General features: G+C 38.9%; 1 protein-coding gene across 3 annotated transcripts in view; it reads left to right on the top strand.

The window, feature by feature from the left end:
- The window catches only part of fgfrl1a (fibroblast growth factor receptor like 1a), a 136,259-nt gene that overhangs the window by 22,192 nt on the left and 96,762 nt on the right, over positions 1–17,305 (top strand). For 2 of the 3 annotated variants that reach the window (XR_011917793.1, XM_072395312.1), the window contains exon 3: positions 5,384–5,656. The exons of the other annotated variant lie outside the window; for it this stretch is intronic. Coding sequence is in view for 1 of the 2 variants with exons in the window: in XM_072395312.1 (XP_072251413.1) it covers positions 5,384–5,656 (273 nt within the window). In the remaining variant the exon portion in view is untranslated. The remainder of the gene's footprint in view (positions 1–5,383; positions 5,657–17,305) is intronic. 3 annotated transcript variants of the gene reach the window in all.

Genomic DNA, 17,305 nt, shown 5'->3' with positions numbered 1-17,305 from the left:
ATCACTGTTCTTTTTTATGACTCTTGTTATAGTGTATGTCTGCTATAGATTTAGTGAGAACATACTTGTGTCTTCTGTATTCTTCATATACCTTTTTGAGGAATAACAACCATTTATTGACAATAAATACCAGAAGATAGATTTACATGGTAGATCAGTCATTAGAAAACACAGACAGAACAAGACAACAATATTAAAATGCACCAAATAGCTGTTTGTACACAGGTAAATTAAGATGACTATGGTTATGGTGATTCCCAAAAGTCAGACTTGTATGGTTGTGTGAAAATCGTGACCTGTGTATTCTGATAAGTGTTGTTGTATAGCTGTATGATTACATAGAACATTGTCAAATTAAGACTGTTTTTTGGTTTGTTTTGCTGCGTTTTTTTTAACAGTGGTACTTTGCTGAAAAGTATTTTTTCATGTATTTTATTTAAATTAGATCTTCTTGTGACGAGGATAAGGTGGGATTTCCTAAAGAATGGCCAAAAATGTTTTCACAGCCCAATCTACCCAGGAATTCTGTTGTTACTGGACACTTCTGCACCACACTGCAAAAAAAGAAATCCAGGAAAGATTAACTGGTTTTATCTGCAAAAATAATAGCTGATAATGACGAGGCTTCCAACTAAAACCTAATTAATCATATAGCTTGGAACTTGTGCAGTGCCTTTTAAGTTGCTTTGGGAGTAACTGTTAAAAGAATAGAATGTATGAACTGATTTCGTCTTTATTTGGCCTTAAGATTGTCTCCTTCAGTCCATGCAGAGGCTGTGCTGCTCTGAGCAGGAAGGTTCCGTCTCTAAAGGACTAGTGTGTGTCTGAAGTGGGCTGTACTTTCCTGCCGTTAGGCTGCTGAATACCAGACGTTCACGTTAAATCTATTTACACACTCCCTGCTGTATAAGAGGAATAACAGGGAGGGCATGTGTGCATGCATGTTTGTGTGTATGCAGGTGCAGATGAACTATCTTGAAGGTTCTTTGAATTGTCGTGGGAAGTCAGTTGTGTGCGTGTGTGTGTTGAGACCCATAACTCAAATGCACTAAACATTTTAAAGCCCAGCAGGATTCTTTGCTCTTTCACACATTCACAAACGATGAGCACCCAATGGTACTCAAGCACATAGTAAGACATTGTTAGTGAAATTGGACTGTGTACAGTCTTAATCGGTCAGAAATTGTACTGCTGTGTGTGTTGTTTTTTTTTCCTCTTTTTTTAGTACTTGTACTTGTACTTGAACCATTGAATTCTATAACTGGAGCAAAGGGAGCAAAACCTCTACAAATTGTGATGGTGCCTCCACCATACTTTGGATGGATACTAATTTGGATGGTGCTTTTTGGCTGGTATACTTTCTCTGGTTCATCCTTAGTTTTATCAGTCATTGGAATGTCTTGCGGTACTCCTAAGAAAACGTCAAATGACAATAATGTTATTTTGCAGTAAACATGCTTGTACATTCTGTATGGTACCTTTAGAGTCATCTTAGCTGAGCATCCACTTCCAAAAAGAGTTGCATCCTCTAATTTATGGGCAAACTGTCTAACTATGGATCGCTGGAACTCTCTGATGTTACTTTATGATGCCTTCCAGCTTCAAGCAAATAAAATATTGCTAAGTATAAAAAGTATAAGTTGTTTGAGATCTTTAAGTGTATGCTTATTGTGATTGAAAACTGAAAAAAGGTTTCTGTACATTAAGAGAATTTTAATCTCTAATCTTGCTGCATTGATTGAAATTGGAATTGATTTCTCAAAAAGCGTATCATGGGGGTTCACACATTTTTTTAAGGTTAAATTTGTCTCTAATGTCTCTATTCTGAACAAACACTACAGTAATCATCCATCCATTTTCTATACAAGCATAATCAATCTCAGGGTTTGGGGTGGGGTGGGGTGGGGGGGGGGGGGGGGGGGGGGGGGTTCTGGAGTCTATCCCAGCTGTTACTGGGTGAGAGGTGGGGTACACCCTGGACAGGTCGTCAGTCCATCACAGGGCCACAGAGAGACAAACAAGAAAAACAACCATCCACACTCAAACTCACTCCTAAGGCCAATTTAGAGTCACCATTTAACCTATGATGCATGTTTTTGGACGATGGGAGAAAGCGGGACTGTCCGGAGACAACACACTTATACACTTTACTTTACTACAACTTTACGAATGCAGAATCCAAAGGGTTACATAAGCTGTCCCTCAGCTACATGTATATATTCAGTGTTCAACCTAGAAATACAAACACACAGACTCTGACCCTGTGTCTCATAAAAACATTAGATTTTTTACTTGCTTTAGTTTCACCCCCATGAGAGACATTTTAAAAGATTTTACTTCAGTCATGGACCTTGGAGGAGGAGGGGGAGAGGGAGAGGAAAATTAGGCTGCTGCTCATGTGTTCCCACCATCACTGGAGAAAGAAAGTTGGATGGGAGATATTGGAGAGGTAAAGGAGGAAGATGTAGAAGAGGCAAACTGTCGAAAGTTGAGAGGTTCAGTGAGAGGTCATGCTCCTGTGGTCCCTTGAGGAAGAGATTGGGGAAGCTATGTGTATGTGTGCAGATCTGAAAAAGGCAGGAGGCCAGTAAATCACCCCTGAGAGAAAGAAAAGATTCCGCTGTGGACGAAGAGGATGGTGTGAATGAGAGTGATGAAAGAGGACAAGCAAGAGAAAAATGGATAGAGCCAGAGAAAGGAGGAAAAGAGTGATGACAGGGAAAAGGAGAGGACGGGAGGTGGTGGTAAGAGGAAGAGAGGGGCCAAGGGCAAGTAAAAAAGAGGTAGCAGGGGAGTAGTAAGAGTTCAGTCGAATGTGATTTCAATCTGTTGGCGAAAGAAAAGAACTAGAAATGAATAGAAAAATAGAAAAAAACATTAAAGAAGTCTGCAAGTAAAAAATAAAAAAGTAAAAGTATGCAAGAGAAACGAGGAGGGAAATTTAGATGGCTTAAAGTAAAAAAAGGATAAACAAAGGATAATGGCTTAAAAGGAGAAAGAGAAGTGGTGAGCTACATTTTCAAGAAGATAAATATAAGAATATAATAAGAAGAAAATATGGAAAACACAGCCAAGGGAGCCATGGATAACTAACCTGATAACCACAAAAGAAAACGGGTATAAGTTGGGAGGGAAACTGAACTGAGTAAACCATTTAGCTCAAGGAGTACATTCCCCATTTAGGAATGAGGAGGATAGAGTGAGCAAAGAAGAGGGGCGGCTCCTGTGAATACCTCTGCGTGACCAAAGCCTTTTTCACACATTTTATTTCTATCCATCCATCACTGCACCCACCTCCTTTTTCCTTGTTTAAACAACGACCATACATAGAAACTCCTGTAACTGTTCTCTCATTTTTATAAGTCCCCGCTTCTTACACTTTACTACTTTATTTAATTTTTTTTCATTTGCAGGTGCAGTGTGAAATAAAAAGATAAAGATCTATGTATATTTTTGCAGTGATGGTTGATGGATGGCCACTGCTGGTCAGGGATAAATTTTCCTCTTTGAAATTTCTGAAATCTGACACAGGTATATCCTTACATTTATGTTCACCCATGTTGGCCACAGCAAATACACTGCAAATATTTTAATGACAAATTACCCGATGATATATGAATAACTGAAGAGTGTATTCAGCTGGCAAAAGTAGTGCTTGCTCTGCTCTGCAGTTTCAGATCAGATGGTGTACTGGTGCACAACATCAGCTTCACTTGCTTCCAGTTAGGGGAAGGTTAGCAGTGACCATGACATCAAAATAAAATGCTATTGCAGGCTGCTACAAATAAATCTGTGTTTGTGAAACAGCCTTAAAAAGCTTAAAGGCATCAGACTTCAATAAGTCTGGATGACTTGCCTTATTTAAGTGTATACGTGGGATGATATTGCCAACATTCCACATAAGCAATCTTCCATGCTAACTCAGAGTATGCCTAGTTGGATAAATGAATGCTCTCCATAAGCAATATCTCCTCGAAATGGCAAAAAAGTATCAGACTAATTAAAGAAACCTCAAAAGGTTGTTGTGTATTTTGAGCCATGTTTAGAGATATTTCTGCAGTGTGTCCGGCCAACTGTATTTTGTTTTATAAGCCTCTATCAGGCACATTGTTAAAATTAGTCAGTGCTTTGTCCTTCCTTTGAAATGTTTAACCTGCAGGATATGACCTGAAGTGAGATGTTTTATGGTGGATTTTCCTCCCGTTGCCTTTTGTTGTTCATCAGAACATTGTTTGCTACATGGTGGCCTCTTACTTATTTTTACTGGACTGTTTGCAAAGTATTGTTTTAACCTAAAAGGAGTAATGAAAGGTCAAACGGAGTTGGACGGCAGGCATTGAAACTCGTTAACTCCTACAGCACCTCCTGCTTCCATCTCTCCATCTTCCTGTTTGTCTTTCTTTGTATGCCTATCCTCCACCATATTTCATTCCATTTATCCTCACAGACTTACTCCCTAAAATTCCTTCCTATTCCTACTCACTGTTTCCTTATGTCCTCCTTGCTTGCTCTTTCCCCTTCCCTCTTCTCCCTCTTTCCTTTCTTTTTCCTCCCCCATATCACTTTTTGTTCTGTCCATCCTTTCCTCCCACCTTTCCAATTCAATCAGGCTACTTTTTCACCCTCTTTGTTTTTCTAGTATGCAGTTTCACAGTCGAGCGGCTACTGAGCGGTCAAGGTCATGCCTGATTTTATGTTTCGGCACGGCATCTCCGTTTATATTAAGCGTACCGCTCAGGGTGTGTTTGCTCCAAGGGGATGCTATGGTTGTCTGTGTTATATTATCTGTGTTTTAGTTAAGCCATCAAAGACTTAGTAAAGATTAAGGGAAAATTCCTGTGTATACCATGCCAAATTTGGAAACCACATATTTTGTGCTGGTTTTTGGTTTGATCTGAAATGGTTTATTGATTTTACAGTATATTCAAGGTCTGACATATCAAACGTTGTCAGATTTACAACAATAAAGTCCTTGGCCTGGTTCTGGTAGTAGCATTAACTGTAAATTAATTCCTTTTTTTGCAATGCTGTAAGTCTACTTCAGGTTATCCCTTCAATGCAAAGTTAATGATAGCATGAAAATGTAACACAATAACTAGAACCTGAGAACTGGTGTTTATATTTAGGTTCAAATGCAAAGAAAATTTGTATTTGTCAAACAAATTGAAACAATTATTTGACATGCATTGCCATGCATTGCCAGTTAGGAGTCAGAATGACTTATCGAGGAAAAAATAATTTGATATGCGCTGTTGACTCAGCACCAATCATAGATCAAACAGCAGGATGTCATATCAGGTATTTCTTCCCAGCTCTTTCAAGTCAAACCAGCTGTATTTTGCTCCTACTGATAGTAAAATCTCTTTCTACTTCTTCCCATAAGGTCCCCCCAGGGTGTCTGAGAGGGTAACCCATCGTCAAAGCGTTCGCCTGGGTCGCACTATGAAGCTGTCGTGCCCTGTGGAAGGTGACCCCCCTCCCCTCATCATGTGGACCAAAGATGGCCGCAACATCCACAGTGGTTGGACACGATTCAGGGTGTTACAGCATGGCCTTCGTATTAAGGAAGTTGAGACAGATGATGCAGGGACATACATCTGTAAGGCAACCAATGGGTTTGGCAGCGTGAACATCAACTATACATTGATTGTTATTGGTAAGTACTTTTTTAAATTTTATCTAAAATGAGAAACCAATACAAACCTCTGATTGGAATTGAGGGTTTTTTCTGTATCAACAGTCAATTTGGTGTTATGTACTTACATCTACTTTTTTTTATTTTCAGTCTTTGAGCTTTTAAGCCATTATTACCCAGTTTAGTTTGGTTTGCAATTATAAATTAGTTTAACTTTAAGTATAGTTCCTCAGATAGTGAAGCACTTCTGCTGTCTGGGTCTTCATGCTTGTGTTTGTGACCACAGTTGTTGTGTGTTCTTGTATAATAATGAGTGAGACATCTGTAAAAGAAGCCTTTGTTTTAGCATTGGCTATGTTTGCGTGAGACATGGCGTAAGTGTGGAATGTAATGACTGTGCGTGCGCCTCAATTTTAAATGTCACTACAAAAGGGATATTGTTGTTGCTTGGTCCTTTTTTCAACACAATGAGTCTGTAACTCCCGTCCTGGAAGCTGTACCTGTTGTCGCTACGTCTGGGTTCGTATATATTCATGCTTTTGTCTCAGCTTTTAAAAGTGTTGGTTGTCGTGTGGTGGCAGTAATCCGTGACCCAGCAAATGACCTTGCAGCTCAAACACAGGTGTGTTTATTCTATACAAATCTCAAATAGCCACCTCTTTCGACTCTTATCCATGTAAACAAAATATCTGTTGGAAGGACATTGTGTCAGTGTGCATTTACACATACAAGTTTGTTTGATTGGCTACTTGTGTGACTGGGTTGGTGTGGTGGAGTACCTCCACAGCCCTATGTGGGTGTGTGCATCATTTCGATGTTTGTGCACATGCCACTGTGTGTGTGTGTCAAGTTTCAGTCAGTACAGTGGATGCCAGCGAGGAGATTAGGGCTGCAAAGCGTTCCAGAGAATCTGACTAAAGCATCTCCCTCTGCCCTGTGTCGGCACTTCAAAGACGGGCTTGAGTAAAATGCTCCGATACAGATATAACCAGCCACTACTTCTGTGTCCTACTGATGGTAGATGATACACATCATAGTATCCTCATAGATCTTTGTATTTATAAGATGTTTTTTCATTTAAATCTAAGTTAAGTAGATTATTAAAGGCGGAGCAGTATTTACAATATTTGTATGTTATTCAGATTCAAATTATGTTAAAGAAGCAACTGATTTTACCCAGTATTATTTTTTTCTGAAATTACATTTTTTTTTAGATTTACAATGCAAGTGTAGTTACCCCAATACATTCCTAATACCCATTAATACAATGAATTGGCACGTTGCCAGTGCATAATATCCTTATATGCTCTCCAGTAATCATAATCGGTATGCGATTCAAAGCTTCATTGGTCTTGACCTGAACTTCAAAGACGAGCTGCCGTACAGAAGATGGGAGGGTGGGGAGATTTGGAGGGTGGTGGGGGGCAACAGCTGCCGCTGAGGTCATCCAGGCAAGCAGCTGCTGCTCCCCACCCTCCCCCCACTACCCTCATCCACTGTCCCTTTTCATTCACTTCACCAACGCACACACGCTGCAAAGACAATGAACTGGGAAAATCTGCAAGAACGAATCATTTGTCTGTGACTGCCCAGGCGGAGCTACTACTATGACTTAAAGCATCAAATGATTGAAATAATCACCATTAATGCTTCAATTTTTTCGACAAAAAAAACCACTGAACATTCATATTACCCAAACCAGCATGTATATTTAAACTTGTCCATTTAATGTAAATGTAAATAGTTTTCTGAAACTTCAACAATAGTGTTTTATCTGATAAAACAGTCTCATCTGAGTGTGCACAGAGGTGCAGATCTGGAGCAGATCAGTCACGTTACACAGTATCCACTAACATATAGAGTGTGTCACTTAGATGGTGACATTCTGTTTCTTGACTATTCTATACTGGAGTTCATATTTTTCAGCTTAGCTTTTTAGCCAACATTGAGGAGGGAAACTCTTCACCTCCATTACATCTGGACAACCTCCAGCTGCTGAGGAGAAGAATCTGATACGACTACAAGCTCCACAACGTCTATTAAAGACACATTGACATGAGACTATGTAGACAAATGATTGAGGTTGGGTCCCATCCACATCTGAAATTATACCCATACCAATGGCTAAAACTCAAAATGCAATTTTTAGATTCTTAGCTCTGTCTGCCATACCAAGAATGTAATTATATTTGCAAAAAATAAGACAAAATGTTTTAGTTTCTACATAATTTATTTGATCTGTTCCTACTTACCCCTTTCCCTCCCAAATACCACAAACCCTTGTGTCAGGATGTAACTGTGTTTTTCTTAGAGGCGTCCAGAGTCTTAATGTTGACTAATACCAGTAAAAATGTTAAGCTGATAATATCTAAAAGGCAGGTTATCTTCTTTTTGCCTTATAGCAGGGCTGGTGTTCCAGCCAGGAAAAAGAAAAAAAAAATCTGTTTGACGATCATTTCTCCATTTAATCTACACTTACAATTCTATTTACAACATCGGCCACAGATCAGGTTTACGTTAGAACAGATGGAAGCTACCACCTGAAGCAGTTGCTCCACCCAAATTCCCAAATGGTGATCGAGACAACACAGTTCATTTTAAAGCACATTCATGATGTAGCAGTTAACTGCATTTTGAAAAGGAGAAAATGGACGGTATGAAGATGTGAGGAAAGCTGAAAAGCTCAGGTGTGAAAAAACAAAAGGTGTTGGAGGGTGATTGAGCCGAATTTGTCAAACTAACAGACTAACTAATTTCCAAGAGGACAAACAAGCAGAGTGAATCGTCAAGGTAAAGAAAGAGGTGATGATGATGATGAGTCTGATTTTTACTATGGAATATCACATTGTTAGTGAGTTGCCAAGGAAAATATCCAAAGTAGGTTTTTTTTGTCAGTTTTCAACCTGATGGGTATGCAGAGGGAAAATGGTGCATTTCTCATCATCTGACTCTGAATTCACGTTATGAAGCAGTGTATTTTCAGCTGTCAACTAGGTTTGGTTCCTGAACATAACCGAACAGCGAGTGAAATCAGAAGTTTTCAGAAACAGCAAATTAATGAAAAATAACTTAAAACTTCAAATTCAACTTGTTCAACAATTATCAAATTGTTGTCAAATTTGAGTGTAACAGTACCGTGTCATATTTGGATCCGGGCAGTTTGGAAATCAGATTACTATCCTCTGAGCTTTGCTTGTTTTTTGGGCCATTCCATGTGGCCATGTATATGATATGTATATGACACCAGCCAGGACTCAAGGTTTTCCAACACAATATTATATTTTAAAAGGTGATCACTGTTATTCAGTTCACCACTTAGTGGTTTTAATCTTGAGACTGATACATCTAAATAAGAAATGTACATAGTTATAAAGCATGTATACCATCACAACTAAGTTATAATTCTATACATATTTGACACCGTAACAAACATGTAGTCATTTTTTAGCTTTGCGCGGTTGCTGTCTTGTGGTCAGATCTTGGGTTAGACCGGTCATATGTTTTTATCACTCCCCTTCTAGGCCTTTTTAAAAGTCTTCTATTTCCCTGTAGGGAAAATAAGAGAGTCAGACAGTCAGAATAAGAGTAAGATCCTGAACTCAAGGTGAAAAAAAAACTGTTAACAAGTCAATTGTGTTGAGTTACTCGAACTCTAAATTTGTTTTCAATCACCAAGACACATAAATTTCAGTTTAAAGTACAGATAATGAGAAGTTAATGCAAATACCAGTATTATTGTGTGTGCAAAACCCCTGAATAGCTTTCCAGTGAGTAAGTTAGTCCAGATTAGTAAAAAATAAGTATTATATATGAAACGTTCACTCGATGTTTACTAGATTCCAAGGACAGCTGAGGTTTACTGTTGGATGTTAATCAGAATAAGATTAGATTATTCATACGTTTCACATCGGTTTAATGGTTGTGTGGAGTTAAATTTTGTCATTGAAAGCTAAATAATAGGTTAAAGCTGTTTAATATTTCACTGACTCAGAAAAACATGGATGCCTTCATGCTGATCTATTGTGAAAAGGAAGCCCTCGTGTCCAGTGACATGAGACAGATTAGATTACTTTACTTTAGAATAAAGTAAAACCGTAGATCTTGTTCAGACTTAAATAGTACCTATGAATAAAAAATGCAGCATAGTAAGAAATTAACTGTTTAATTTATTGGTATTGGACAAGAAACTTCCAGACTGAAAATCAGTCCCACGCTGACCCTGCATTTTATTCCAGTGAGTGTTGTCTGCATCAAGCTTCGATAATTGTATCAACACTCCCAATCACTTCGACTCACCATTTCCTTGATTGTGCTGGACTTTTACAAACTGCTGGAGTTATTCTTTTTCTGCCTGATTGACACTAATGTCAACCAAAGCTCTGTAGTACACGAGTGCATTAAAAGAAATAAGTTTGACACACTACAAATTGCATTTTGAAGATGAAAAATATTCTCGAGAGTTCATCAACTAATTGCACGTGAATATGTCCCAACATCATATGCAATGCAAGCTGGAATTATGTGAATTGTCACCAATTGGAGAATACAAAAATGGCACCCAGATATACTCCACAAGGTTAACTTCCAAGGTTAACTCCTCCCTGTAATTCAAGCCAGGAATCATGCCTCAGCATCTCCTTGGAGAGCCAGTTAGCATGAAAAGAAGTGTTTTCATAGCTGGAACAATCTGCATTGCCAATGATGTTTAAAGCATGGGGGATGGATGTTCGTATGGGTGCAGTTATCTCAGTCTAAGAGGTGATGGCATGTCTCCACTGCTTATAACTGGATGAAAACAAAGTTGTTTTGTTTTCTGCTGCTCTGCTGAGAGTTCTCTTTGCTGTTTTGCTTCACTTCCTCTCTTCCCTCTTGCCTCCTGCTCCCTGCTTTCATCTCCACCCCTCTCCTGTGTGGTCCCACTGTAATTACTCTATGGCCGCTCCGTTTCATAGTAATGAGCCCACACCTGCATCTTATAGTCTCTTCCTCTCAATTCCTAACCCAAAGTATCCTTAACACCTTTTTTCTATTAGCACTCGGGCTTGGCCCTAACTCCTCTGTTTCAGTGCTGGCTCATTTTTCCCTGACTGCATTTTAATTTGTATCAATATTTTCACAGTTTCCCACTTTTCCCAGATGTGACAGCACTTGATTGCCGTAAATTTGCTCCTGCCCAGTGGTTGGAAGATATGTAGAGACGTTTTGACTAAGGCAGGCGGGGCAAATTAGAAGATTCCTTGAAATGTTTGTTCTTTTATTGTGAGTCAGTTGACAAATGTTTGTTTGACTAAATAGTCTGAGTGTGCGTGTTTGTGCTTGTTTATCTGATGGCTTGTATATGTGTTGGTGTGAGTGGAATTATGGGACCACCAGTAAAGTGAAACTAAAAAAGACCTTCTTTTTTCAGGTCCACAAACCTCAGAGACCTTCAAAACCTAAAAATGCAGCATGGGTTCTCAGTTATTCCTCTAACAGACTAGATCTTTTGTTCCTTTTCTGCTCTTTTTCACTCTTTGAATCTATCTTTCCAAATCATTTGTATGAACTTCAGAATTTTACCCCTCTTCACAGTGAAGTGAATGATAGAAGATTTATTGTTCAAACCAGATGTGATGACAGTGGAAGTGTGTCAGTAGCAGAGATGGACGGCAGTGCATAAAATGGAAGGAAGAAAGAAGTTCGGAGTCGTGTGAGCATATAAATGCAGCTTTGGGTTTGAATGAGCTCGCTCATCAAGGCACACTGTCTGAGCTTGTATGCAGGTTCATTCATAAGGGACTGTTGTGACGATTTGAAGTGATTTAAGAGCTCAGGCACAGCAGCTGACGTCTGGTCATAACCGGAGAACAAAAAGAAAGGAAACACAGAGAAACATATCTAATGTAGATGTATGTTTGAATGAAGGAGCGTGGTGGGGAATTTGTGTTTGTTATGTGACAAATATGATATCTGAGTGGAACGAAATGGTATCACAAACTAAAACAGGATTTGGAAAATGATTTTGCTGTTCAGTTTCTACAGCTTCTCAACATAAATTATGTGGTTTTGTACCTGGATTAGTCCACTAACACTGCTGAACACAACTATAATCAGTTATTGTCTTATCGACACTGACATCCTGACTACACACAGCTCAGTTTACTGAATCATGACAATTGATTGGAATATTGCATGCTGACTAAAAGATATCAAATTGTTTCCTCTGACATCTTTTGTTTCCCAGCATGTGTAGACTTTGAAAGCAAACCACACTCTTCCTTATCCCAGGTTCATTATGCATGTGTGAGACTGCAGCTGTCTTCCTGCCAAAAGCTAACACATCAGATCAGGTTGCAGACCAACATCATCTCTCTATCCATCAGTCCTTCCATCCTGATTCCTGCTCTGTGTTTGCGTTCTCAGGTTTCTGTGGTTTTAATTGAGCTATCTGGTGCCTCATCTGGAGAGGATGTAGAGGTGGCCAAAGTTTGCAGTCTAATTGGAGTCTTACGCACGCACGCAGAAATGTGCCAGTGTGTGTGATTGCAGAGCCTGAAATGAATCTCAAATAACCCAGTGTCAGTCACACACAGCCTCACCCATCTACTTGCAAACATACGACTTCTGCTCAGGTTACACTCAGCACTGTCTCACTAATCGTAGAAAAATGCATGGAGAGAACCTGGAGCTGCAGTTTGCTACAAGAAATTTGGAGCTTGTTTGTCAGATTGTTTGAAGTCTCATAGGGAATATTTTGGAAAGAGGGTTTCAGTCATAATTTAAAGTACATGAAAAAGATATTGTTGTACAATGCAGCCCAGAAATGATCAAGTGGTTTAGCTCCCCTCCTAGAGAGACAAAAACTTTCCAGATTTTGCCTCTCCATTCTTTCCCTTATAACTGTGAATTTAATAAAGCATGAGCTTAGAAACAGATTTGCTTCTAAAAGTTTTTCATTGCAGCACTTTCACAGTTACATTACTTCCTTCACGTCGTGTACATTGAATGAAACAACATGAAAATGTGTAAAATATCTGTTAAGCATTTATACCATCAAATCATGTAACTTTTTGAAATGATGTAGGTTCCAATGATCACAAAAGACTTTTCAAGCATTTGATAAAGCAACAGCTGCGCAAGTGTTTTCCTTGCATGAGAGGTCCAGAAGAAAAAAAAAAAATTTGACTTATTTGGAGCAGTTAGGAACCACACAGACTCCAGCAGAAATTAGACCAACTTTTAAAAATGTCCCCTTGAAAGACATGTCTGTGGTTTGACTTAACAGAATTTGATTTATTCATTTAGAAGTTAAGTCAGCGGTGAGAGAGTACATGCATCATTGTTCCCCGTCACAACCATTTCTTGCTGTTCTGCATCAGGTTTCTTTCGTTCTCTTTGTAAAAACATGCCGCCCTTACAGTGAGGTAGACAAAGCTGGTGCTGCGGAAATCAGGGTGGCACTGTGGAGACGGGACGTGTAAACATGCTGGTGTGTATGTGCATGTGTCAGTGCACGTATGAAAGAACACAGCGGGATTGTGGAGGTCCAGATGGGGGAGAAAGAATGGAGTCAAGTTTCAAAAGCTTTTTTCCGCCTTGTTGTGCAGTACAGATAAACACGCAGATGCACAAAGATATATTTATCATATCTTTTTGCATACACATATCAACAAGAGGGCACAGAAAAATATTTGTCCATTTACTTATGTAGACACTACACTGCACACACATCCACAATGAAACATTCGTCAAGGGTCCTGGCCTCCATTTCATGGCCGTCTGTCCCACATCCTCCCGTTCTGCCTCGTTTCCCTTACAGCAAAGAGATGGAAAGAAGATGGACATGACAGAGAGATGGCAAAAAAAAGAGGTAACAAAGCTTTTATTTTTCCTGGATTCAGTCTACAGACACCAACAGGTCCAGAGAATAAAGGAAATCTGTGTCCTAACAAGTTGAGGTGTTGCAGAGAGTTGCATATTCTGTATCCAGTGAATAAAAGTTATTCAGCAAAACAAAACACTATCTCTTACCTGGCGCTGAGGTGGTCTTTGGAACATTTATTTTCATAGCATTGCAACCAAAATATTTGTGGTTTTTTTGTCCTTTCTCTTTCCTCTCTCTTTCTGTCACAACCCTCCAGCTGTTATGTCCTTCTATATTACCAGTCAAGAGGAGACGTCTTTTCCCTAGAGCGCCTTTCACCTCCTTGTTCTTTCCCCTCCTGTTTGCCTTCATGCTTCATTTGAAGCCGTGTATGTGCATGTGTCTGTGTGTGGGTGAGTTTAGCTTTTCTTTTTACACATTGTGTGCCAAGTCAAGCTCTCACATACCCCTAATGGGTCTTAAATACCCTGTGCAAGCTTTGACTTTTCAATTCTCCGTACTAGATGCCATCGGTCAGTCAACAAGTAATTTTCTAGAGGCCCAAGTAGTGACTCATTCTGAAAAGGAAATCCACCCAAAAACAGAAGTGAGGCACAGAATTCACACAATTATCCAGAAATTAATTGATATTGCCTCTCATATAAGTTTGAAATTCCTTGAGTTCTACTAAATATGAAATCCTCCAAGTGACGATGGTCAGATTCAGACACAATGGAAAACTGACTTTTAGGTCTAGTTTGTTACACTTGTTATTACTGCTATAGTCTCTGTTTTTAAATCAATGCATCAGTGAGTTCAATGAAGCAGCATTTTGATGAAAATTTTATGTATCATGATATTCTTGCTTCTTTTTTTGTCCTTTGCATAAATATATGTATTTAATAAAAGTAGCAACACTACAAAGTAAATGAATTCATCACAAGAAAAGTATACAACTATTGTTAAAAATGCACATTAAGCATAAGAAATTGATTATAAAAAATCAATTAAAAAATGTCAATTTGGAGTGAAATACTATTTTTTTATTGTTGGAATTATGCTCCTGATGCAGTAAAGAAGCCTTTTATTGGTGTATGTGATTCAGGTAGAACAACCTTTTCATCATGTTTGCTTTATAAACTCTTAATCTGTGAACTACTGGAAGTTGTTATTTTTGAGTTAAGCAGTATAATGATTCCCGTAAATTCAAGTAATGTTGTTTTGTGATCTTCCATCCTTTCTAAACTCAGTTTCAGGGTGGAATTTGGCTCTAACTTAATTTGCCAGCTGTCCACAAAATCAAGAGCAAAACGTGTTTCCACAGCAACTCTCCCATAGCTAATATGAGGTATAACTTTACTTCTCTGTGTGTTTTGGCATAGCAGCGTCCATTATAAAAGTGTGAATGAAAAATAAAAGTACAATGGGTAACAAATGTAGCCGGACTTTGAATCTATCGTTTGGTGCCTTGTTACTCATCATAAAGTGCACCTAAGTGTGAGCAAGAAATGAGAATGAGGATGTTATGAAATATATCAGTTTCTCAGTATGTTTAACACAATCAAAATCGACCCATGCCCTGTGAGTCCAACATTAACAAAAACAAAGTGGGAGAAAGGGAGAGGCAGAAGCAGAAGGGGCTGAGTAGAAAATGGCAAAGAGAATTATGACTGATTAATTAAAGTGTGCAAGCAAGAGGGGAAAGAAAAGAGATTCAGATTTGATGAGTCAAAGATTTAAGTAAGACTAGAACTAACTAATATGTTGATAATTATGTGGAAAAAAAGAGATGCTTTTAGTCAGCAAAGTAAAAGAAGAAGTAAATTTATGAACTAGGAGGTCAGCTAAAAGGATGTATCCAATACCAAGTTTTTGCATAACTTCTTGAGTTGATCATTTACTTATCAATTGCAAACTTTGGCTTATATTTTACAGTAAACTTCCATTGCAGAACCTAGACATGTAAATGTACATAGGTTACATGAAAATCAATGCCAGACAAGCTCTTACAGGGTTGATTTAGCAAGCAGCAGGTAAGTGCCTTGGTTTTATAGTTAAAATCTTGTGTCTGTGATTGTGTTTTCTGCTGGCTTGATGCCAGACTGCAGTAACTGGTTTACCAGAATTGAATGGGAGATCAACAGTAACTAGATAGACATTTGGCGACAACACCTGAATGTGGCGGAGCTTATGGTGCAAAAACAGCGAAGACGTCCAAAACATTTCTCACAACCCATAAAGAAAAAAAAAAGTTGGGTGACCAGAGGAAGGATCATTTGACACGCCAGATTTTTCTTTTTCTATGAGCAACAGCAACATTTAGCTGAAATCTACCATCCAGTTTATTATGCTGAGTTTAATCATGTAGTCATTCAGACTTGCTACGGTTTTGTTGAATGGTTGTGAAGATCTGCACAAAGGCGCATTCTCCATTGCGTTGTTTATTTCTTTCCGACGGTGGCGACAACAACGGTAATATTGTCTCCTTCGACTTCTAGGTGACGATCCCGGGAAAGAAATCTTGAGCATGCGCAGAACGCTTGATCCGATCCACTGCTGTCTACATGCACATTCAGTGTACATTTGGATCGAGTTATCTCGGGGTCTTAATCCGATCGCGAGTAACCCGATCCGATCCGTTTTCTTGTCGGATTAAGGTGTCTACATGAACTGAATAATTCAGTCTTATTGTAATTTTTGTAATTTAATTAATCCGATCTGATGGCACTCATGTAACCCCACTGACTGATAAAGTTAGAGAACCGACCAGTTTAAATGTGAGCAGATAATCAAGCAGGGATAAATGAAGGGCACTGACAAATTCCCCCAAGGAGACACTCACTGTTTCAAGAGTGGGTGCTTCAAAAGATGTCTCCTGCAAACTCTTCACTTAACAGCCACCCACTCTCACTCAGAACTTTCCATTAAAAGGAAGCAAGGTGCTTTAGCATCCTTCTCTGTTTGGCTCCTAGTCCCTCACAAGCAGCAACAACTTTACATTCTTTGAATTCTCTAGAATCTCATTTGAGCAAACACACACACAGAGCAAAGATTACTTGGAGGTTGGTAGGGGAGGAATGAGGAGAATAGAAAAAGAAAAAGTAGAAAAGGGATTAAAAGAGAAGATAAGGAGACAAGGAGCACAACAGATTGAACAGAATGAAATAAAGTGCAACTAACAGGAATACTAATGTCTGAAAGTAATGTATTATCTATTTAATCATATATAACCTGGCATTTTTAATAACCTGAACACACAACAGGAGCAAAACTTTCAGTAGGCATGGAGATTAAGGTATGAGACCAAGGTAACAGGATAATAACAGTTAAAAATCGCATCATACTTCTATGTTGTCATATGTCAATATAGAAAAACTGTAATACACACAAATAATGTATTAATGACAACAAAAGGACCAAGAATTATGCAAAAGAGTAGGGAGAAAGGACAGGAACAGGAGTGGGTGAGTGTTGTCTGATCACAGGAGTTAGCAGGGGAGCTATATACTTCTGAATAGACAGCTTAGTGGCCATTATACGGTCTGGAGGATTAGTCCTGTTCACTGTTGTTACCCTCAGGAAGTAGCAGCACGCACACGCATGCAGGCATACACACTTAGACCTTCTCTTTCTTTATTTGATTTTTTTCTATTTCATACTCTAGTTTTTATTTATATATCGTTATGTGGCTGTGATATTGTTATGTACAAAGATTCACCCATAACTATAAAAAAAACCACAAACACTTTGCTCCCAGTAACCCCCCTCGACCCGCAACCCACACCTCCCCACCCCCTACCCTGTAATTCCATAATAGGCTAGTCTAT

This window comes from Leuresthes tenuis, unplaced genomic scaffold (assembly GCF_036924035.1).
Source record: "Leuresthes tenuis unplaced genomic scaffold, fLeuTen1.0.hap1 SCAF_11, whole genome shotgun sequence".
NCBI classification, from domain to species: domain Eukaryota; kingdom Metazoa; phylum Chordata; class Actinopteri; order Atheriniformes; family Atherinopsidae; genus Leuresthes; species Leuresthes tenuis.
This window is presented reverse-complemented; position numbering and strand designations above follow the sequence as displayed.